The 24,773-nt window shown below is 42.8% G+C and overlaps 2 protein-coding genes across 2 annotated transcripts in view; one reads left to right on the forward strand and one right to left on the reverse strand.

The window, feature by feature from the left end:
- psmd13 (proteasome 26S subunit, non-ATPase 13) overlaps positions 1-24,773 on the reverse strand; it is a 25,942-nt gene continuing 1,169 nt past the window's right edge. Inside the window, exons 2-13 of the mRNA XM_078220814.1 lie at positions 24,155-24,233; positions 24,032-24,066; positions 17,402-17,457; positions 13,619-13,662; positions 13,446-13,532; positions 5,725-5,896; positions 4,173-4,252; positions 3,940-4,065; positions 3,048-3,110; positions 1,985-2,065; positions 1,543-1,659; positions 1-1,258 (exon numbers count right to left, since the gene is read on the reverse strand). Of these exons, the coding sequence (XP_078076940.1) occupies positions 1,163-1,258; positions 1,543-1,659; positions 1,985-2,065; positions 3,048-3,110; positions 3,940-4,065; positions 4,173-4,252; positions 5,725-5,896; positions 13,446-13,532; positions 13,619-13,662; positions 17,402-17,457; positions 24,032-24,066; positions 24,155-24,233 (1,036 nt within the window). The 3' untranslated portion in view covers positions 1-1,162. The remainder of the gene's footprint in view (positions 1,259-1,542; positions 1,660-1,984; positions 2,066-3,047; positions 3,111-3,939; positions 4,066-4,172; positions 4,253-5,724; positions 5,897-13,445; positions 13,533-13,618; positions 13,663-17,401; positions 17,458-24,031; positions 24,067-24,154; positions 24,234-24,773) is intronic.
- sirt3 (sirtuin 3) overlaps positions 21,939-24,773 on the forward strand; it is a 23,605-nt gene continuing 20,770 nt past the window's right edge. The window contains exon 1 of the mRNA XM_078220809.1: positions 21,939-21,960. The gene's annotated coding sequence lies outside the window, so the exon portion shown is untranslated. The remainder of the gene's footprint in view (positions 21,961-24,773) is intronic.

Genomic DNA, 24,773 nt, shown 5'->3' on the forward strand with positions numbered 1-24,773 from the left:
GACATTCTTAAACACTTTTATTTCATCTTAAATATTCTTGTAAAATGGATCACGTTTCATGATTTCAGCAATAACTTCATTGATCCCAACTAAAAAATGTTTTAAAAAAAGGGACAGGCAGGAGTGCAGCTGTTACATGGAACTGATGCTGCTACTTGATTGGGCAGTATACAAATCCCAGATAAACACACTGTTTCCTGCAGATCACAGAACAGTACTGGTAGTTATTTTCATTCATTCTCAGGACGTGGCAAGGCCAGCATTTATTGCCCACCTCTACTTCTCGAACTGGTGCAGGTTTGACACAGCGCAAATGTCTCGCTAAGAACTCTTCAGAGGGCCCTTGTACGGACAGCAGTTGAATAGGGACTGGAGTCACATATTAGACTCAGATTTAAGATGGCAGCCTTCCTTCCCTATAAGGAAATTAATGAGGCAGTTGAGATTTTAGGACAATCGGACAGCTTCATGCTCACTTTTACTGAGGCCAGGTTTTTCAAACCAAATTCACGTTCCCTGATGGGGGTCATGATCTCTGGGTCATGGTTCAGTAACATAACTGTTGCACTACATTATGTGTATACAAACAGCTACAGTGCAGAGTGGCAGGGATATCTGTTAGATCGGGATAATCACAACCACAGGGGAAGTCTGTGAAGACAGAAGTGATTGCAATCAAATCTTTTCAGGTGCTTGTTAACTACAAGAATCAGTTCATCAATCAATTTTAAATGTACCCTCTGCAAATCCAGTGCTTTCACTCTGCACGTCGCAATTTGCAAACAGAATTCATCAGTGGAATTGTAACTCCTGATCTGCTTGCAATCAGTGGGCAGACAGCCTGGAACAGACAGAAAGCTGGAAGGATATCAATGGGCTACAATAAATGAGAACTTCCTGATGTAAAAAGAGACACAAGCTGCCAAATGATCAAAAGGGCAAAGTCCAGGGCCACGTTGCTTTACAATATGGAACTCTGTTCCTTTGATAGCGATATTAAGAGAATGCAAAGCTAGTACTGTTTGTGATATGGAAGTACAGAAAGTGAACCCTCCCGTCCCAAGACATTAAAATACAGTTCATTTCTGAAAATGAGCCACTGAAATTTCTATCAATAATTTTAAAAAGAGCCAGGCGAGTTACTCCAGATAGAGAGCAGCGGTTAGGTTAGGATATCCTGTGCCTGATGTTCCACAAGTAACGCCACATTCTTCACGTCCTCACACCAGTAGTCCAATCTCTCTTTCATCCCTTTAATCTGCAACATTGAGGGGTAGTTATTAATACGCAGGGGTTATATCAACAGCCAACCATGGCACAAACTTACAGCGCAAAGACAATAAACAAATCAGCAAACAGTTCAGATTAGAGGAGCAGCAATGGCAAAATCTTCCATCTGCCAGAAAGTGAATTTCAAACCAAATTCCTTGTTTCAAAGAATCAAAGTGGCTGGAAGCTGCCATCACTCGATGATCACACACATACGATTCACTGAACGTTTCTCCAACAACCACAGAAATTCCCCATCTTAAGGTGGTTTACCTGCTGCAGATCCAACACTCGGGGTTGAACCCATGTCATGTGCACGCGCTCATCCACCTCATCAATGCTGCCCTTCACCAGGCCGACAGAGAGTGCCTTCATCACGAGAAGCTCCACCTGTAAGATCGCCAACATCAACTGTAACAGCTCACACAACACAGCCAATCTCAGGCTACTCCGGTCAATGAGCTACTTGCACAAGCTTGGGAAGTCACACAAAAATGGGCAGTGCGTGGGCAGGGTGGGGCATAGGCTGGGGCAAGGGAGACACTGGGAGAGAATCTCACGGGCCTCGAAATATATCAGTTGTGCCATTGCACTAAGCATCTGCAACAGAATTTCCTGTAATTTGGTAGTGATTGAAGATTCTTTTCTTTTAGAATCTATATTCTACATGTTCAAACTGTGTTAGTACAAATGTAGTTACATGAAAGGAACTCACCTCACCAACAGGAACCTTTGCAATCTGAGAAATCTCCTTAAATGTCAGCTGCCGGTGGTTGGCTGGACGGGTGAAAGTCATCTAAAAGGAAGAGAAAAAAAAACACAATTGAGGATCACTTCCTAATTGCCTTGGAAATTCTAAATCATCCATCCCGGCAAGTGAGATATTGTTTAGAAACAGCCAACCCACAATCCAAAAAACACAATTCTCTGAGGGAGTAACAGACATGGTCCATGGAGAAGTGCAGTGGATGCAATGTACACAGACTTCAGGAAAACTTTTGACAAGGCACCACATGGGGCATTAATACAGCTGATTAAGGGGAGGCCTAGTGGTATTATCGCAAGACTATTAATCCAGAAACTCAGCTAATGTTCTGGGGACTCGGTTTTGAACCCCGCCACGGCAGATGGTGGAATTTAAATACAATAAAAAATAAATATTTGGAATTAAGAATCTACCTATGACCATGAAACATTGTTGATTGTTGGAAAAACCAATCTGGTTCACTAATATCCTTTAGGGAAGGAAAACTGCCATCCTTACCTGGTCTCCAGAGTCACAGCAATGTGGTTGACTCTCAACTGCCCTCAGGCAACTAGGGATGGGCAATAAATGCTGGCCAGCCAGCGACACCCATGTCCCACAAATGATTTTTAAAAAAAAGGATATGGCAATAAGGAAAAGACAGCAAACTGGAATAAGAAATGATTAGAAAGGAAGGAACAGAGTTGGACTCGAGGGCAACTTATGTACAACAGTAAATGCAAGACAGCAGGGGAAACTCCTTCACAAAGTTAATGCTGTGAGATACACTTCATCGACTGCAAGCATTAATCGAAGCATCTGGAAAAGTGTGTAACTTAACACAAGGCCCTCCGAAGCCCATTTCAGCAGAAAGCTCGAGGCAGGTAAAACTGTTCACATTTAGTTAGAAGTCTAGTGAAGGAGGTCACTGAGGCAGGAAGTTAGCACAAGACAGTAGAGCAATACTGTAAATCCCAGGAGGAGAAAGAGATGACGAGGAATGGCTCAGAACAAGAAAAGACATTCAACAAACCTCCATCAGGCAAAGGAGTTGGATTTTCTGCATGAGCCGCAGTTCATTGGCTCGCAGGTCAGGCTGTAATTATAGTGAAAACCAAATTAGACATCTCTATCACTGACACAACACCAACCAAGTCACCCACACCCATCCCACATTCTCATTTCCCCCAACCTTGTCCCACTTTCTCTCACCCCAACCTTGTCCCACTTGTTCTCCCCCTCTTCTCCCACACTCATAGAACATAGAAAAACTACAGCACAAACAGGCCCTTCAGCCCACAAGTTGCGCCGGTCGTGTCCCTACCTACCTAGGCTTATATATAGGCTTACCTATAACCCTCAGTCCTATTAAGTCCCATGTACTCATCCAGAAGTCTCTTAAAAGACCCTATCGAGTTTGCTTCCACCACAACTGACGGCAGCCAATTCCACTCACCCACCACCCTCTGAGTGAAAAACTTACCCGACATCTCCTCTGTACCTACTCCCCAGCACCTTAAACCTGTGTCCTCGCGTAGCAACCATTTCAGCCCTGGGAAAAAGCCTCTGACAATCCACCCGATCTATACCTCTCAACATCTTGTAAACCTCTATCGGGTCACCTCTCATCCTTCGTCTCTCCAAGGAGAAAAGACTGAGCTCCCTCAACCTATCCTCATAAGGCATGCCACCCAATCCAGGCAACATCCTTGTAAATCTCCTCTGCACCCTTTCTATGGCTTCCACATCCTTTCTGTAATGAGGCGACCAGAACTCTATCCCGTCCCTTGCTTTTCTGTCTCTGCCCACTACCCCAAACCCATCCACACATCCTGTCCCACACACTCTCCAACCCATCCCCTGCACCCTCTCCCCAATCCCGCTGTGCATACCTGGCTCTCCCCTCCTCCCAGGAGATCATTTACCTGCTGGCCCCAAGATGCTTTGAGAGCTTGAAACTTCTCCACGTTGCCACTGTTGAAGGCATGCAAAGTGTCGATCAGCCACTGTTTATCTGTGGTCCGGAGAGATTCCAGCACAGGATGCATTAACTAAAAGGGACAGCAAGATCCCAGCGTGAGGTACAATTTCACGAAATAACGTGCAAGGTACAATTTCACAAAAGTAATCAAGTAAAATTCGCCACAAATACACTCACAAGTTCTCCAAAGTTGTAAACACCTTCACCTAAAAGCCCAGCCAAACCGAGTGTGAAAGCTCTCTCCTGATGCTCAGCAACTGAATCAGAAATACAAAGAAAAATCAAACCGTAGCCAGTCACCATGACATTGTGCGGCAAATCAATAAGCTGGAATTGCAGCCTCCCTGCAGGGAAGTATTTGGTGCTGAAACAAACCTTTCCAAAAATCACTGCCAGCAAGTGTTTGATACAAAGAACAATTTCGCAGAATAAAACCGGAGGAATAGATGAAGCCAAAATCTTCAACTATTCCTCAGACTAAAGCCCAGATTTTTGTAACAGGCCAATGTGAGGAATAAAACAATTCAGAAATAAACTACTGAAAATAAAGGTGTAAAATTGAAATGAAATATTGCGCTGGAGTTTCCCTCGAGACCAGAACAAGGATAAAACTCAGGAATAAAATTAATGGTGACCAATTGGGGAAAAAGGACCAATGCTTCTCTGGTGGACCTTACAGCGAAACAGACAGGTACTGTGAATGCTTTAAAATCTGAAGCAATTTACAATCTATGCTTTGAATATGGAGGAGCTGGGCTTGTTCTACTTAGAAGAGGGAAGTTTAAAAAGAATTCGATCGAGGTATGCAAAATCATGGAGAATTTTAATGGAGGAAAAAAATGGCAGAACAGTTGTAGCAGCAGAATCAGTAACCAGATGGACACAAATTAATGATAATGACAGAAGAACAAGAGGCGATCTGAGGATATCTTTAATACACTGAGTTGTTGTGATCTTGAATGCATGGCCTGAAAGGTCGGTGAAAGAAGATCCAACAATAACTTTCAAAGTGGAGTTGGAACTGTGCGTGTGTGAGTTGGTACAAATGACCAATCCCTTCCCGGGACAGGCACAATGAGCAAATGACATCCCCTCATTCTAGATGTTTAAGATAAGGGTCAATCATTGCTTGAACCTTGGTTCAATGTCCTGCCCAAAGCACACCCTCAATGCTGCCCCTCCGGCAGCACAGCACACCCTCGGCATTGCCCTGAAGCGTCCACCTCCACTATGCACTCTTGATTCTGAACTGAGACTTGAACTTTCTGGTCGGAGACAGGATTGCTACTCAAAGACACCACCCCCAAGGAAAGATAAGTACTTAAACATATTCTTCTGTGAATGTTAAATGGAAACATGAATAAATGTAACCAGTTCTCAGTGTTCCACCACATGGGCAGAGTTGGAATTCACAGAGATGGGACTCCAGGTTACAATAAAAGGTGACAGCGGGCAGGAATTGGATGGATGTCACTCTGTATCGAGTAATGAGATGAAGAGACCTGGCTGGAGCTGTTTGTTGCACAAACATCAATGTAAGAAATACTGGAAAGGGTCGAGCATGACTTAACATAGCTATGGCTATGGGGAGAGAGCGGGTAAATGGAGTTGAAATCAACCATGATTGAATGGTGGAGTGGACTCGATGGGCCGAATGGCCTTACTTCCGCTCCTATGTCTTATGGTCTTATGGTCTTAACTGAGAAACATTTTTAATGCTGTCAGTCACCTGGCAAATCTTTGATATCAATGCAGCCCAGGAAACGCAGGGCATCCTTGTAGTAAGAAGCATGATTCCCAACTATCTGGTAATACTTGCTGGACAGATCATAAAAGCGTCCGTGAACGGATGTCACACCAGGAAGGTTCATCAGCATCTCGTCCACCTCCTCAATTGTTTTCTGGAAGAAAATTGATAAGAGTTCAAATTTTTATTCTCAACAAGACTATATCCTTCCTGGAATTGAAACCAAACAGGATTAGGGATAAGATAAAGAACTAAAATGAACAAAGCTGGTCAAGTTTATGATTTAACTTTAGACAATAGGAGGATGTGGGACTGGATAAAACACACATATCTCATCCTCATTCACCTGCTCAAATTCAGAGCTTCCGCTCGGTATATCCCCTCCCAGGAATGATTGGAACAGGGCTCGAGCCCTGAAACAGGCAAGAATGCCAGCCCGGTACTTTACTAACTACAATACCATTCCTAGAATATACCATTCCAAGAATAGACTAGTAGGTCATTCCCAACTTTCCCTCTGGTCCCATCTCAGTCTACATTTTGCTGAAATTCCTGAATCGTTTCTCTCTCAGACTTACTTTCAGTGATAACTTTTAAATTAAATATCTTTTCCATCAGTAGCTTTGTTTTGTATTCCAGATATTAACACATGCCCCATATACATTAGGGATGAATCAGATGTACATTACCTTTGATGACCGTTATGTAAAATTTCCATTTACTCTTTCCAATGATTGATCTATGGCTCTCCCCTCTATTCTATAATCCACAGAATTCAGATACTCTTATTTTAACACTCTACCTCCTAGTCCTATATAGCCTAACTAGTGAAAAGATTTTTCTATCAATTTTTGTTGTTCTTTTTAACTTCTTCAATCAGCCCGTAACCTTCTAAATTCCAGAGAACCGAACCCGAACTCGTGTAATCTCTGCTTGTACTTTAATGCTTAAAGTCCTGGTGCCACTCTAATAAATCTACACTGGCTCTCATTCAAGGCCCACATATCCCTCCTAAGGTGTGGTATCCAGAACTGCTCACAGTTCTGCAGGCGTGCTGGAGCAGGATCTTTCCCTCCTTGAATTATAGTCCCCTGGATATAAATTGCAGCACTCCATTAATCTTCTCAATTATTTTCTGTACTTGTTCATGACATTTTAACAAGCTAGTTAACTGAAACCCAAGTCTCTTTGAGCTCCCATTGTTCCTGCCTTTTCGCTCAATTAGGAAGTATCATGTTCTATCCTTTCCCCACCCTCCTCCACAAAGAGATGACTTCACACTTGGCCGAACTGCAATGTCAGTTTTGCCATTTCACATCATTCATCAATATCTCTGTAATTTTACACTGCTTATCTTTCTGTCATCATCAAGCTTGGTTATCTAGTTCTCTGTCCTATCATCCAAGTCACATTTTGAGGCCCCAACACAGATACTCAGGACACCAGTCTCATTTTGTTACTGTTAGAATATTAAGACTGAGCTTTCCTTTCACAAAATGGAAGGACACGGCATGATTCGTACGTTTAGATTTTTTTTAGAAGTTTACCTCTGAAATCTGAAAACTGAAAAGGACACTGGCTGGAAATCACATGGGAGAGAAAAACCGTGAACCTGATTTTAAAGGCAGTCTTGTACCTTGTCTAAAGTTGTGTGTGGCTATCAACTTGCAGCCAGAGAACCCTCATCTCAGTGTGACTGGTCTGCATTTGGAGCTGCAAAGCACAGACCAGTTGGTTATCCTTTATAAAATAAAGGATAACGAACATCCTCCAACGATCACGTCTGCAGAGGAATTCTGTTTGTCCTTTGTACGCATGCATGAGAGAGCTCATGCGTGTGTGAGCGCATGTGCGCTGGGGGAATTCTTTAGGAAGAGATGGTTGCAATCAGAAGGTGTAACCATCCGTGTGTTAATCAATACTTGCAACTTGTTAAAAGAAGTTGTTATTTAAATAAACCCTTGTTCTGAGTTTATTGAAAGAAGCCTGGTTAAAGATTCTTACTGAAGGGGCCAGAGAAAAGGTAAATAAGCATTTGGTGAGTAAAATTGAACTTTTAAATTAATCGTACGATCTGCAGAGTAGAGGTGCTGGATAATATGCACACTCCCCCCATTCTGGTTGTATCAGTCTCTGCCATTATCCCTACTGTTCTTTGCTGCTCAGCCAATTTCCTAACCAGAACAATATTTTGCCTTCAACTGCAATTAATCTCTTATGAGGGACTTTATCAAATACCTTTTGGGAGTTCTTATAAATATCTATAGATACTCCCCTCTTCAACCCTTCAGTCAAAAAATTCAATCTGATTTGTCAGCCAAGACCGACCCTCTTTCAATCAATGCTGGCTCTCTCTATTCAGTCACCCTGACCATCATTATAGCTTGATGCAATTTCTCAACTATAATTACTTGGTTTCTCCACTATCACCCTTCTTAATTAGCTGAGTGACATGCACAATTTTTCAACCGAAAGGAATAGTCTTCGAATCAAGAGAACTTAGGGAGATTACAAGCAAAACACTGCGGATGCTGGAATCTTAAACAAAATGCTGGAAAGTCCAAGCAGGTCTGACAGCATCTGTGGGGAGAGAATAGGGCCAACGTTGAGTCTGGATGACCCTTCGTCAGAGCTCTATTCTCTCCCCACAGATGCAGTCAGACCTGCTGAGATTTTCCAGCATTTCTATTTGTGTTAGGAAATTTACAGTTGAGGAATTTACAATCTTACCACTTACAGTATTTCCATATACCTGACACCACATGGATGGCAGCGGGCAAGGCGGCAGCTCGCTACCACCCTCTCGAGGACAATTAGGACAAAAAAAAAATGCTGGCTTTGATAGCAATATTCACATCTCATGAAAAAATAAAATTTAACATGTTTATTGTAGCTCTTATCACCGAGGTTGTCACTCATTGCTGTTGTGTATTTTACACAAGGATCTGTGCTTTCATTTTATATTTTTGTATGCTTTTTCTTTTAGTCTTATATTGTCTCTTACCTCTTTAGTTCACCATGGATGCTTTTTTGGCTAGAGGAGCTCCTGCCCCCTGAGGGATTATAGACTGCGCTTGTAGCACATTGCATTATTTTCTGAACATCTCCCATTGATTTTGTGTCACCTCACCCATTCTGTCTTATCTCAGTGAAGTAAGTCTGATCTAAATCCAGAACCTTAGTAGCTGTTCCATATGTCGCCCTTTCAAACAGTATGGTATGTCCAATCATATTGCAATCACCATTAAAGTAAATGTTCACACAATCAGGTTGTCATTAAGTCTGGTTCACTACACGTTACTAAATTTAATATAGCCTGCCCCCTGTTGGTTCTAAGATATTGTTGCAGAACTTGAACAGGCAAACTTGAGAAACTGACTTGTACAAAAAGCCAAGGAGACCATTTCCTCTTTGGCTGTTTATGCAATCACTCCAACGACCCCTCCCCTTCCCACAGCACCTTCCCATGCTGATGCCGGGAGATGCAACATCTGACCTTTTACCTCCTCTCTCCTCAGCATACGAAGTCCCAAACAATCCTCCCAGGTGAAAAATAAATCTAAGTGCACTGCCTTCAATTTAATATGCTTACATGCACTGCTCACAGCGCAGTCTGCTTCACACTGGGGAGGCTGCTTTGTGAACATCGCCATTCAGTTTGCAAATAGGAGCTCGAGTTTCTGATTACTTGTGATTTTAGTTCTCCACCCTGCTCTCAGACTGACCTCTGTCCTCAGACTCCTGTAGCGCTTGTTTCAATGCAAGCCCAAAAAACAGCACCCCACCTTTTGACTGGGCTCTTTACAGCCTTCCGGACTCAACACCAAGTTAAACAATTTCAGAATGTAATCTCTCTCTGCCTCAATTCTGTTTCCTTTCGCATGGTGTGTTTTGGTTTTGATCTTGTTTCTGCAGTTTATCACAGCCAATGTGGCTTTTAGACACATTATTTGTTTACTTGTTCCATTACCTCTCCCTTTGGCCTTGCACCACCAACTCCTTATCATTCAAGAACATAAGACATAGGTGTAGCAGTAGGCCATTTGACCCCCTTGAGCTTGGCTCTGTCATTTCATTTGATCACAGTTGATCATCAGCCTCAACTCCACCTTTCCGTCTGCACCTCATATCCCTGGAATCCCTCTCAGCTTTAACAATATTCAATAATGGAACATCCACAACCCTCTGTAGAGAATTCCAGAAATACACAGCGCTCCGAGTGAAGTCAGCTCTCCTCCCCCTTGTCTCAAATGATCAGCCCCTTATCCTGAAACTGTGCCCCCATGTTCTAGATTCCCCAGCCGGAGGAAACATCCTCAGTGTCTATCCTGTCAAATCCGTTCAGAATTTTTCATGTTTGAATGAGATCACCTCTCATTCTTCTAAATTCCAGAAAGTATAGGCCTGATTTACTCAGTCTCTCATCATTTGAATAGTCAAACTGAAATAAGTACAATCGGAAAGCTATTATATAGAGACATGGCAGCAGCATTACATAGGTTGGGACCCGAATATTGATGGACACAAGTCACTTCAGAAGGACAGGAAGCTAGAAACAGGTGGAAAGGATGATAGTATTCACACTATAGAGGGGGATGAACTCAGTTCAGGAAACCAGCATGTAGAAGTGGTTTGGTTAGAGATTAGAAATAATAACGGCAATAAGTCAGTGGGTGCAGTGTACAAGACCCCTAGCAGCAACTACATGGTAGGACGGGAGTATCAAGAAATAAATAATGGGACTTGTCAAAAAGGTTGAGGGATTTTAATCTACATATAGGCTGGAAAAATCAGATGGGCAAAGGTAGCCTAAATGAGGAGTTCATAAAATGTTTTTAAGATATTTTCTTATAACAGCATGACTTGGAGACACCTACGAGACCTGGTATTGTGCAATGATACAGGATTAATGCTTCTTAAGTGATTTGATTTACTATTGTCACGTGTATTAGTATACAGTGAAAGTATTGTTTCTTGTGCACTATACAGACAAAGCATACTGTTCATAGAGAAGAAGAGAGTGCGCAATGTAATGTTACAGTCATAGCTAGGATGTAGAGAAAGATCAACTTAATGCAAGGTAAATCCATTCAAAAGTCTGATGGCAGCAGGGAAGAAGCTGTTCTTGAGTTGGTTGGTACGTGATCTCAGACTTTTGTAGTTTTCCTGACGGAAGAAGGTGGAGGAGAGAATATCTGGGGTCCTTAATTATGCTTGCTGCATTTACTAGGTAGCGGGAAGTGTAGACAGAATCAATGGGTGGGAGGCTGGTTTGAGTGATGGACTGGGCTTCGTTCACAACCCTTTGTAGTTTTTTTGCGGTCTTGGGCAGAGCAGGAGCCATACCAAGCTGTGATACAACCAGAAAGAATGCTTTCCATGGTGTATCTGTAAATGTTGGGAGAGTTGTAGCTGGCATGCCAAATTTCCTTAGTCTTCTGAGAAAGTAGAGGCATTGGTGGGCTTTCTTAACTATAGTGTCGATGTTATAGTTAAACGGTAAACTTTTTAGAACTGAGGTGAGGAGAAATTTCTTCACTGAGAGGGTGGTGAATGTGTGAAATCCACGACCACAGAATGTAGTTAAGGCAGAAATGTTGTCCGATTTCAAGAAGAAATTAGATATAGCTCTTCAGGCTAAGGGATCAAGGGATATGGGGGGGAAAGGGGGGATTCAGGCTATTGAATTCGATGATCAGCAATGATCAAAATGAATGGCGGAGCAGGCTCGAAGGGCTGAATGGCCTACTCCTGCTTCTAGTTTCTATATTTCTAATACACAGAATAGATTTCCATGGAGAGGTTCCACCACCTGTGGTTAAACTAAGAAAGTTAAAGATTGTATTAAACTTTTAAAAAAAGAAATGGTTGTGCAAGAATGGGTGGTAGGTCAGAAGGTTGAATAGAATATTTAAAAAACAGCACAGAACAACAAAGGTTAATAAAGGAAAATCTGTGTACAAGAGAAAGCCAGCTAGAAATATAAAAAGTTAGCAAGACTTTCCATAACTATTTTAAAAAGAGTTGACAAAGTGAACATTGTTCCTATAGAAAGTGCATCTGCGGAATTAATAATGGAGAATAAGGAGATTTTAAGTGAATTGAACAGGTATTTTGCATAAGTCATCACTATAGAGGATACAAATAACATCCCAAAAATAGCTGTAAATCAAGAAAAGGGAGAGAGGAACTCAGGAAAATTACCATCACCTGGGAAGTGGTCTTGTGCAAATTGTTGTGGAGCTGCTGGCTGACAATGTCTGGGTCCTGATGGATTTCATCCTAGGGCCTAAAAGGAAGTGGCTAGTGAGACAGTTGATGCATGGGTTTTAATTTTCTGAAATTCCCTAGATTCAGGTCAGGTTCCATTAGATTGGAAAATAGCTAAAGGAGAGCATTTCAAAGAATGAAAGGACAAACTACCAGGAAAGAGATAATTTGGTGAAATGGTGCGATGACAATAATCTCTCCCTCAATGTCAGTAAAACAAAGGAGATAGTCATCAACTTCAGGAAACGTAGTGGAGGATATGCCCCTATCTACATCAACCATGATGAAGTAGGAATGGTCGAGAGCTTCAAGTTTCTAGGTGCTCAAATCACCAATCTGTTCTGGTCCCTCCACACTGACGCTATAGTTAAGAAAGCCCATTAAAGCCTCTACTTTGTTAGGAGGCTAGGGATTTCAGCATGTCCGCTACGACTCGCACCAATTTTTACAGATGCACCATAGAAACCATCCTTTCCTGATGTATCACAGCTTGGTAATGCTCCTGCTCTGACCAAGACTGCAATAAACTACAAAGAGTTGTGAAGGTAGCCCAGTCCATCACGCAAACCAACCTCTCTTCTATTGACTCTGTCTACACATCCCACTGCCTTGAAAAAGCAGCCGGCATAATCAACGACCCCACGCACCCCGAACATTCTCTATTCCACCTTTTTCAATCAGGAAAAAGATACAAAAGACTGAGGTCACGTACCAACTGACTCAAGAACAACTTCTTTCCTTCTGCCATCTGACTTTTGAATGGACCTATTATATCTTAAGCTGATCTTCCTCTTCACGCTATCTGTAACTGCAACACTATTCTGCACCCGCTCCTTTCCTTCTCCCCAATGTACTCTATGAACAGTATGTTTTTGTCTGTATAGCGCAAGAAACAATACTTTTCACTGTATCCCAATACATGTGACAATAATAAATCAAATATTCGCCTCTGAAAGACAGTTTTGTGTCTTTGCTGAACCAGCAAAGGGTGTTTTGCCAGACTTGGGCTTCTAAGCTGTATCGTCTGGTAACCACATGTTGGATTTCACTTAGAGTTACTAAAATGCATGTCGTCTGGGAAAAGGGTGTCTTAGTGAGTTCAGGGAATCTGGGTATATTTTGGGAACAAGAAGGTAATTTCAGATAATGCTATGTGTTTAGTTATTAATATACTTTTGTGTAATTTAGTCTTTCTTGTCATGTGTTTTTTTTGCTTTAATAAATACTCTATTACTTACACAACGATTGCACTGGTTCCTCGTTGGGTTGTATATTGCTCCTCACATTATTCCAAACAAATATACACACTAAGAACTTGCAGGCAACATTAGTGGCGTTCTTAGCACAGAAATATAGTGATTTATCCTCACTGCGTCCGGAACTGTTCTCCATACAAAAAAAATAAAAACAAGCATTCAAATGCCATGCTTTACCTTTGTCACTGGCAGATCGCCAACATTTAACTTCAGAGCACCAATAGCTGTTTTACAGAGAATTACTGCCTCATCACTGGATTTGACCTAAATTAATGAAAGCATGTGAAAAGTGAATAGAATCAAGAAATTAAAATGCATTAAACGAGTGCTACACAACACAAAACACTCACCTTTTCTTTTGTTTTTTCTAAAAATGTTAGGGCCACATTAGGATCTGCAATTGAACACAAGGCATATCAATCACCAAGGACACATGAAGACTGACCAATGATTTAATTACAGTTTACAGAGACCAATATACACTTCTTATTGACTGGCCTTAAGACCTCTTTTTTTAAAAAATAGGTGCAGATGATTAACTTACTCCCTTCCTGGTGGCAGTAATCTAGTTAAACAGGTTATTTCCTTGTCTAAAAAGTGAGTGCGCGCTCCTCACATCCCATAATATGTTTGGGCCCAGTGTTCCTAGTCATGAGCTAACAACTGCTAGGTCTGAGCACTGGCTGCTGAAAACCACATGAACCTCCCAGCCGTGTTGTTCCTGCTAACCTGTGGACATTCTTCAAGCTGTGGAAACCAATTTAGGACATGGCCAACTTCTCCAGCTCCAGAAAATTCAAACAACACAAAACTGGGGAGCAGAAAACAGAAACACAGAGTGCCGATTGTCTCAGAGGTAATTAGTCAGGACGACACAAGCTGCATTTGGTTTGAAGGTTTTAACCCAAACAGCCCTCAATCCTATTCCATTTGTTTGATGCCCCAGTCTCAGCTCTGATATTTGTAGCAAGATTTCAAACATCCACACACATCCATGATTGGCTGGTTTCACCATTTGAAACATGGAATCCTTAAATATTTAGTACTGGTTGAGCAGAAATTTGGTCCAAATAAATATTGGAAGGACCTATAAGAAGTGCCCCAACAAACTCTGTTCCCTAGGAACACGGGACTTAGGAGTAGAAATGGCCATTCAGTAAGAACACTGCTGATCTCGTTGTGGTCTTAACTCCACTTTCCTGTCTGCCCGCGGTAACCCTCAATTCCTTTGTCTATCAAAAATCTGCCTTCCTGGCGAAGAGCATTTTGTATAATCATCTCCAAAATATTTCTCATCTCCATCTGAAAAGGTAGACCTTTTATTCTTGAGCTGTGTCCCTTAGTTCTGATCTCTCCCATAAAGGGAGACATCTTCTCAACATCCATCCTGTCAAGTCCTCTCAGAACCTTGCGTGTTTCAATGAGATCACTTCTTATTCTTGTAAACTCCAAAGGTTTACAACCTGTTCAAGCTTTCTTCACAAGACAAGTCCTTCATCCAAGGAATCAGAGTGAACCTTCTGAACTGCTTCTTTTCAAGTAAGGAGACCAAACTGCACAAGCTACTCCAAATGTGGTCTCACCAACACCCTGTACACCTGCAGTAAAACTTCCCTACTTTTATATTCCTTTCCCTTGCAATAAACCCCAGCAAGGTTTATTTTTACATTTAGTTTTTAAATTTTTTTAGTTAAGGCATCATGATCAGCATGGACTCGGAGGGCCAAAGGGGCTGTTCCTGTGCTGTACTTTTCATAAAATCATAGAATCTCTACAGTGCAGGAGGCCATTTGGCCCATCGAGTCTCCAACAGAGCATCCCACCCAGGCCCTATCTCTGTAACCTCACGTATTTATTCCAGTAATCCCCCTAACTTACACATCTTGAGATGCTGAGGGACAATTTAGCATGGTCAATCCACCGAACCTGCATATCTTTGGACTGTGGGAGGAAACTGGAACACCCGGAAGGAACCCACACAGACATGGGGAGAACATGCAAACTCCACACAGTCACCTAGGTCCCTGGTGCTTTGAGGCAGCAATGCTAACTAAGTCAGCAGTGCTAACCACTATGCTGCCTTTTCTTTGTCCCTTCCATTTGCCTTGCTGTGCCTTCATACTATTTTTTTTGAGATTCAGGTACCAGGACACTCAGATCCATCCGCACCAAATTCTGCATTTAAATAGTTTACAGCTTCTCTATTTTTCCTGCTAAAGTGGACAAGTTCACATTTTCCCACATTCTAATCCATCTGTCAATTTGTTGCCCATTTATTTCACCTATATATATCTATTGTAGACTAACTCTTCTTGACAACTTAATTTTAACAGTGAATTTAGCTAAAATACATCTGGTTGCTTCATCCAATACATTAATATGCAGTTGAGGCCCTTACCTACCAACACAATTCCTTCTCTGGCAACTGTTAGAGACTAAATCAGACTGTTTGGGACCTTGATTATGCATTTGACCCCAAGGTGAGCTTTGATCACTTATTCATGCCACCACTATGACTCCACTTCTGCTTCAGCTCATTTGCTGTTGAAAACCTCACTCATGCCTTCAGGTGTGACTAGTCCAGTGCACTCCTGGCTGGTCTCCCACATTCTATCCTCCGTAACTTGAGGTCACCCAATACTCTGCTGGCCGTGTCCTCACTTGCGCCAAGGCTTATTCACCTATCACTCCTCTGCTCCCCAAGCTACATTTTCATTCATGTGTTCAAACCCTTCCATGGCCTCACTCCTATTTCTGTAAACACTCCCGACCCCACAATCCTGAGGTCTCTCTGCACCTCCAATTCTTGTCTCCTGGGCATCCCTGATTTTAATCACTCTAACCATGCCCCAAGCTCACCCTCTTTCCTTTCAGACGCTCCTTAAAATGTTCCTGTGAAACACAGAGGGAGGTCCTATTACATCAAGTGTAAATACAATTTACTGCTTTGTGAAACCAGGGCACAGAAGTAAAGAGTCAGATGTCTACCCTATCTCACGCCTGGAGCACTCGGTCTCAGAGAGGATATATGGTCCTTAGAGAGGGAGCAATGCAGATTCACTAGAATGATACCAGGACTAAAGGGATTAAATAAGGTGGTCAGGTTACAGTAGCGCGACTTTTCTTCCATTGAATACAGAAGATTAAGGGGTGATCTAACTGAGTTGTTGAAGACGATTAAAGAAGCTGCTACAGTAGTTGAAGAGTAATAATTTCCAATGTTAGGGAGAGCCCAGAACAGTGGCAGTCAACCTATGGCCCATCTGGGTTCTGAGTGCGACCCACAAGACATTTTGTTAACCATTGCCCACGCGCTGATTTCCGTCCGTGTAGTTATTTTGCCTACCAGTATGACTGAAATGATGTGTGTAAAACAAAGCAAAGTTCACGCTGACCACACACAACATGGCGAGAGATCTGTGTCCAAAGGGTAAATATTTATTTTGTTTTTACCATTTGAAATTGATAGTTCTATTAGTATATGAATGATTAGACGTTTTCTATAAATCATCATGAAATATTGTGTATTAAATGTATTTAAAATTATTAATGGGGTCGTGATTACTGAAGAAGTCCGATTTCTGTCTTGCAGCCCACTGAGATGAAGGAGAGCCACTCAGGCCGCCCATTTACTAGCTTAGGTTTCCAATCACTGGTCCACAACCTTGGTGGGTTCGAAGCTTTCAAGACTAGAGGGCATAGGTTTAAGGTGAGAGATACAAAAGTGTCCAGAGGGGCAATGTTTTCACACAGAGGGTGGTGAATGTTTAGAACTAGCTGCCAGAGATAGTAGTAGAGGTGGGTACAATTTAGTCTTTTAAAAAGCATTTAGACAGTTACATGGGTAAGATGGACTTAGAGGGATATGAGCCAAATGCAGGCAATTGGGATTCGGTCAGGGGTTTAAAAAAAAAAGGCGGCATGGACAAGTTGGGCCTAAGGGCCTGTTTCCATGTTGCAAACCCCTATGACTCTATGGCTTAGATGAAGGATGTATGTTGGGCAAAGGCTTTGAGGGATATGGAGCCAAGACAGAAAAAATGGAATTGATGGTCAGATTGGCCATGGTTTAATTGTATTTGTAGAGGTTAATGGCCTCACCCCGTTCCTATGCTAAGGAGAAACAGACTCACCTGTCATTTGTCGCACAACATGTAGAACAATCTCCACAAGAGACAGAGGGTTAATCCTGTAACAATACATTGTAAAAAGGATTTAATCTGAAGAGTTTTGATTTAAAGTAACAACATAATTACGGTACGGTAGCGGCACGGTAGCACAGTGGTTAGCATTGCTGCTTCACAGCTCCAGGGACCTGGGTTCAATTCCTGGCTTGGGTCACTGTCTGTGTGGACTTTGCACATTCTCCTCGTGTCTGCGTGGGTTTCCTCCAGGTGCTCCGGTTTCCTCCCACAGTCCAAAGATGTGCGGGTTAGGTTGATTGGCCATGCTAAAATTGCCCTTAGTGTCCTGAGATGCGTAGGTTAGAGGGATTAGCGGGCAAATATGTAGGGATATGGGGATAGGGCCTGGGTGGGATTGTGGTCGGTGCAGACTCGATGGGCCGAATGGCCTCTTTCTGCACTGTAGGGTTTCTATGATATGATTCTACGATAATTGGTTTCTCCTTTCCCAGTCCAGCTCCACTCCCATGCCACACTTCTATCAACAAAAATGGCACTCTCCAAATCAAGCTGGGAATCACAAGGCCATGATTTGCGTTTGGTCAGGTTTTGTTGACTCTAGAAACACCATTTCCTGTGAAATACTTTTGAGGAGTCGAAGCACATTCACAAGCTCAGAATGTCACAAAGAGCTTGATAATCAATGAAGTAGTTTTTGTGAATGATGGTCATTATTGTACTGCGGGAAATGCAGCAATCAAATCAGAAAACATCACAGCATGTTGGCACAGAGGTCAGCACTGCTGCCTCACAGCACCAGGGGCCTGGGTTCAATTCCCGGCTTGGGTGACTGTGTGGAGTCTGCACATTCTCCCCTGCGTGGGTTTCCTCCGGGTGCTCTGGTTTCCTCCCACAATCCGAAAGGCATGCTGGTTAGGTGCATTGGCCATGCTGAATTCACCCTCAGTGTACCCTAACAGGCGCCGCAGTGTGGCGAATTAGGGGAATTTCACAGTAACTTCATTGTAGTGTTAATGTAAGCCTACTTGTGACATAATAAATAAACTTTAAAGACACTGGAAAGGTTTAAGTTCATTAAAGAATCAGATGGTGCTTGGCCAATCCAATTTAATTTTTTGATGAAGTAACAGAGGAGACTATGAAGGGAAAGCAATGATGTTGTCTTTACAGATTTTAAGAAAGCATTTGACGAAGTATCATATAAAAAGGCTGGCTAACAAAATCAAGTGTCATGAAATAGAAGAGTCAGTGGCATCACGTTGGATGAGTCATCTAAAGGAACTGATGACTAATGCTGTAGTTAATGAGGAGTGTGAAACATTAAATACAAGAGAGAGAGGAAGCACGAGAGGGACTGACATCCTTGAAGATGGATAAATCACCAGGGCCGGACGGATTGTACCCCAAGCTATTAAAGGAAGCCAGGGAGGAAATAACAGATGCCCTGAGGATCATCTTGCAATGCTCACTAGATACCGGCAAGATACCAGAGGATTAGAGGCCTGCAAATGTTGTATCATTGTTTAAAAAGGATGTGAGAAATAGGCCAAATAATTATGGGCTGGTCAAAGTGATTTAAGCATTCAGTTCATTCATTAGCGTCATAAGTAGGTTTACATTAACACTGTTACTGTGAAAATCCCCTAGTTGCCACACTCTGGCGCCTGTTCGGGTACACTGAGGGAGAATTTAGCATAGTCAATGCATCTAACCAGCACATCACCTAACCAGCAGTGATGAACCAATTATTGGAATCAATTCTGAGAGCAAGGATGGATTGTCATTTAGACAGCATAGATTATTCAGGGATAGTTAGCATGGTTTACTTATGGGAAAGTTGTGTCTTACTAACTCAATTGATCTTTTAGAGGAAGTAACAAGGAGGATTGATGAGGGCACAGTGGTTGTGGTTAAAATGGATTTTAGTAAAGCATTAGACAAGGTCCTACATTGCAGACTGGTCAGAAAAGTAAAAGCCCATTGGCTGCAAGGGAATGTGGCGAGCTGGATCCAAAATTGGCTCAGAGACAGGAAACAAAGGGCAATGATTGACAGATGTTTTAGTGAATGGAAAGCAGTTTCCAGTAGCATTCCACAGGACTCAGCATTGTGTCGCCTGCTATTTGTGATATTAATCATTTGGACTTAAATGTGGGAAGTACGACTGGAATTTGTGGATGACACAAAAATCAGCCACGTAATTGAGAGCGAAGAGGATAGCTGTGCTCTCCAGAATTATATCACTGCTCTGGTTCAGTGGGTGGAAAAGTGGGAAATGGAATTCAATGAGATGGTTTATTTTGGGGGGACAAATATGCAATAAAGAACAAAGAACAGTTCAGCACAGGAACAGGCCCTTCAGCCCACCAAGTCTGTGTCGGGAAGATGCTGACTTGGGTACAGAAAGTGCCCACTTTCTGTCCACAGGTCCCTGAAGGCATCAGGATGGCTAGATAAGGTAGTAAAAAAGGAATATGGAATGCTTTCCTTTATTGCATGAGGAATAGAATACAAAACCAGGGATGTAATGTGGAACTGCATAAAATGCTGGTTATGCCACAGCTGGAGTTTAGCACATAGCTCCGGTCACCACATTACCGGAAGGCCATAATGGCTCAGAAGAGAGTCTGGAAGAGATTTACAAGAACATTGCCAGGGCTGGGAAATTGCAGCTATAAAGATAGAATAGGAAGGCGAGGGTTGTTTTCCTTAGAATAGAGGAGGCTGAGAGGTGGCTTGATTGAGGTATAAAAAATTACAACAGGCTTAGATAGATGGGGAAATCAATCTTCCCTTAGCGGAGAGATCAATTACCAGGGGGCACAGATTTAAGGTGATTGTTAGAGGATTGGATGGGTTATTAGGAAGAACATTTTCATCCAGAGGAAAGCAAGTGTCTGGAATTTGTTGCCTGGACTGGTGGTTGAAGCAGAAATCCTGAACTCATTTAAGATGCACCTGAATATGTACTTTAATGCGTTACGGCTATGTACCGCATGCTGAAACGTGGGACTATGATGGTTAGTTTTTTAAAATCAGCTGGTGCAGACAGTGAGTTGAATGGTCTTTTCCTATGCTGTATCTTTTCTATGGTTCTATGCAACACAAGTTTAAATCCTACAAACACCACAGGTGGAATTTAAATGTAATTAATAAATACAGCTAGAAAAAGTTATTTTTGAAAAATCGACCAAGGAACGACTGGATTGTCGTAAAAACTCACTAGGTTCACTATTCTTTTGGAAAAGAAATCTGTCCCCTCCACCTACCTGGTCTGGCCTAAATGTAACTCCAGACCTAAAGCAATGTGGTTGACTCTTAACTGCCCTCCAAAATTGCCGAGAAAACTCCCCAGTGGTACCAAATCAGAGAAAAGTCAAAGGGGGATAAAAATAGATGGACCAATTAGCATCAATCTAGGCACCAGAAACAACAGCACACCCTACCCAGCCATCCCTGTAAATTTCTCTGTACCAACACCAGGGCAGCATGGGGGCACAATTTCTGTTGCCTCACAGGGGTCTGGATTCAATTCCTGGCTTGGGTCACTGTCTGTGTAGAGTCTGCACATTCTCCCCGTGTCTGCGTGGATTTCCTCCAGGTGCTCCGGTTTCCTCCCACAGCCCGAAAAACGTGCTAGTCAGGTGCACTGCCCATGCTAAATTCTCCCTCAGTCTACCCGAACAGGTGCCAGAGTGTGGCGACCAGGGGATTTTCACAGTAACTTCATTGCAGTGTTAATGTGAACCTACTTGTGACACTAATAAATAAACTTTAAAACTTTAAACTTGAGACAAAGTTTTGAAAGCTGTACCACAGTTGAGTCAAGCAACAGCTTGACATAGTCATAATTACCAAATCGTACAGTACAGCTATTGGTTCCACAATCCTCCACCACTATTCCTGCCCAACTGTCAGAACAGACTCACCAGAGGGTGGAACAGGGGTTTAGTCAGGAGGCTATTCGCCTGAAGGTCTGCAACATTGACTCCAAACCCCATTAACTCTCATGGCATCAGGTCAAATATGGACAAGGAAACCCACTGTGGATTATCACCACCACTCTGTGTCGAGGAATCAGTACTCCATGTTGGACACCACCTGGAAAGTTCTGAGGGCAGCACAGGCACAGCGTACTCTTGGTGGGAGACTTCAATGCCCATCAGCAAGAGTGACTCGGTAGCACAAGTAGTGGCTGAGCCGGTCGAGTCCCGGAAGACACATCTGCCAGACTGGGCTTGAAGCAGGTTATGAGGGAAGTAAGAGGAAAGACTTGTTTGACCTAGCTGTCACCAATCTATCTGTTGCAGATGCATCTCTCTATGACTGTATTGGTGAAAGTGACCATCGCACATTCCTTGTGGAGACAAAGCCCCATCTATACACAGCCTTGAAACAAATATCGAAAAATGAACTGAACTCAAGTGGTGAGATGAGATTGGCTGCCCTCAACATCAAGGCAGCATTCAGCTCCAGCAAGACTGAAATCAATGGGATTCAGGAGAAACATTTGCCACTGGCTAGAGTCACACCTTACACGAGGAAAGGTAATTGAGATATTTGGCCTCCAACAATCAGAGTCTCAGGTCATCACTGCGGAAATTTCCCAGGTACTGTCCTAGGTCCAACGTTCTTCAGCTATTTCATCAATGATCTTCCCTCCATCACAAGGTCAGATGATGGATGTTTGCTGATGATTGCACAATATTCAGTACAATTCACGCCTCGTCAGAGACTGAAATAGTCTGTGCCCACATGCAGCAAGACATGGACAACATTCAGGCTTTGGATGACAGGTAACTTGTGCCACACAAATGTCAGACACAAGTGTCCAACAAGAAAGAATCTAACCACCTCCCCATGACATTCAATGGCATTACTATCACTGAGTTGCCAACATCATCATGAGTGTTACTATTGACCAGAACCTGAACTTGACCAGCCACGTAACTACCAGTGCTGTGGCTACAAAAGCACAAGAACGTAAGAAATAGAAGCAGGTGTAGGCCACCAGGCTCTTCAGCCTGCCCTGCCATTCAATGTGACCATGGCTGATTAGGCCAGTCTCAACTCCATTTCTGTGCCATTTCCCCACAGCCCTCTATTCCTTGATCTATCAAATATTTATCCACCTCCACTTTAAATACTTCTAATGATCCAACCTCCACTACCCTTTGGGGCAGAGAATTCGAGAAGTTCACCATCCCTCTCATTCCAGGCCAGAAGTTAGAAATACTGCAGTGAGAATTTACCTCCTGATTTCTCAAAGCCTGTTGATTGTCTAAAGGAAGGGCTGTGATGTAATACACCCCAGTTAACAGGATGGGTTCCACACCATCCAGGACAAAGCTGCTCACTTGGTGGGCACTGATCCAACATCTTAAATATCCACTCCCTCCAACATCGGCGTACAGGGGCAGCAGTGTGAACCATATAAAAGATGCACTGCAGCAACTCAAAGTCCTCTGACAGTACATTCCAAACCCATAACCTCGACTGCTAAGGAGAAGGGATTTTAAAAATGGTTCAAGGACGAAAACAGCAGGTTGTGGTAAATGGTTGTTATTCAAACTGGAGGATAACCTGCGGCGTTTACCAAGGGTTAGGGCGCTACTTTTTTGATATAGTGAGGATGATCCTAACTGACTGCAACAGAAGATGGATCGGCTAGCTGAATAAGCAGATAATGGGAAAAGGAATTTAATAGAGTGAAGTGTGAGGTCATGCATTTGGCAGAAGAGAGTGGGGGAGGCAATATCAACTTATTCTGGCAACGCTCAAATTCAGAAGGACCTGGGGCTCATGTGCATTGATCTTTGAAGTTGGCAGGATATATTGCGAAAGTAATTAGCACAGCATAAGAGATCTTGGGTTCCTTCGAGGTATCAAGTAAAGAAGCTGGAAGTTATGTTGAGCCTTTATAAAACTCTGGCTAGGTTGCAAGAAGAATATTTCATCCAGTTCAGTTTGCTGAAGTGAGTCCCTGGGAGGATGCGATTGGGGGGGGGGGTAAAGACCTCAGTGGCTACAAGAGTAGTGGGATTGGAAAAAGCGATTCCGTAAAAGGAAGGAAATAAACTTGTAGGATTTGGGAATAGAGCAGGGGACTAAAACTATGGCATGTCTTTCGAATGGTCTCTTTCTGTGCATAGTGTCTCTATGAGTTTCAAAGACCAAAAGCACACAGGACCTACAGTATAGATTCACTAGGATGATGCCAGGGATGGAAGCTTGGGTTAGGGCAGACTGGAGTCACTGGGATTGCTTCCCCTGAAGCAAGGATGGTCAGAGGAAATTTAACAGATTTTAAATTGCAACAAGTTTTGACAGTGAAAAGACATCGAGAAATTAGTGCACAGAAGATTGCTGGAATACAAAATGGTTTGAAACACTGAAGATGAGAAAGAGACAAGCGAAGCTGTTCAATGGGAAAACTGAGCAAGTAATTAAGGCAGGAAAAATACGGAGACACTGGCACAGACTGAGGTTAATTTGGGATTACCTTAGCAGAGAGCTAATGCAGACAAGGATGGGCTGAATTGCCTCCTTCCATGCTGTTAAATTCCAAACAAGTGTACAATTGATAAGTTATAGGCATAATTAAAATTTACTTCTTACCTGTGCTCAAATTCACTAATAAAATTCTCATAAAGCTGCAAAAGAAAATGTTTTATTATGTAATGTAAAAAGGGCAAACTAAATTGTTTGCATTAAAAGATATATTGCGAGCAAATTGCCTACCTTGATCAAACCGTCACCTGTTGCAAAACAGGGGTTTTGCACAAAGTTCTGCAGTCGGACTGTGAGTTGGTGCCACAATCTGTTGTTAAAACAAAACTGGGTTACAAAGTAGAGACATCCAGAGCAATCAGCACCTTCCGAAGGGAACCAGCAATAGCTAAACTAACCCTCACTGCTGCAGCTGTATCCCAAGTCACCTATCATGCAAATCCTCATAGAACCCTGCAAGTCCTTCATCCCACCACCCAAATTCCCCCTCCCCAGATAACCCATTTCCTATTCCATCTCTCCCAACCCCAAGGACCCTCCACTTCATGACCCAAATCCTCCCAGAACAACCATCCCCATCTCAATCACCACCATCCAGACTCCCTAGTTCCTCCCATCCTATTAAACAAATTCTCTTGCCCCCAACCTCATCAATCTGGACTCCCAACCCACTCTCCAGATCTCACAACACTCAGATCCCCACCTCATCACCCTGACCTCTAACCCCCACCCCATGACCAACATCAACCCCCATCACCTGGACCACCTCCCCAATCCCCAAGGCTGTATTTTCAGCCCCCTACACCTCATATACCTATGACTGTGTGGCCAAATTTCCCTCCAACTCGAT

This window comes from Mustelus asterias, chromosome 9, assembly GCF_964213995.1.
Source record: "Mustelus asterias chromosome 9, sMusAst1.hap1.1, whole genome shotgun sequence".
NCBI classification, from domain to species: Eukaryota; Metazoa; Chordata; class Chondrichthyes; order Carcharhiniformes; family Triakidae; genus Mustelus; species Mustelus asterias.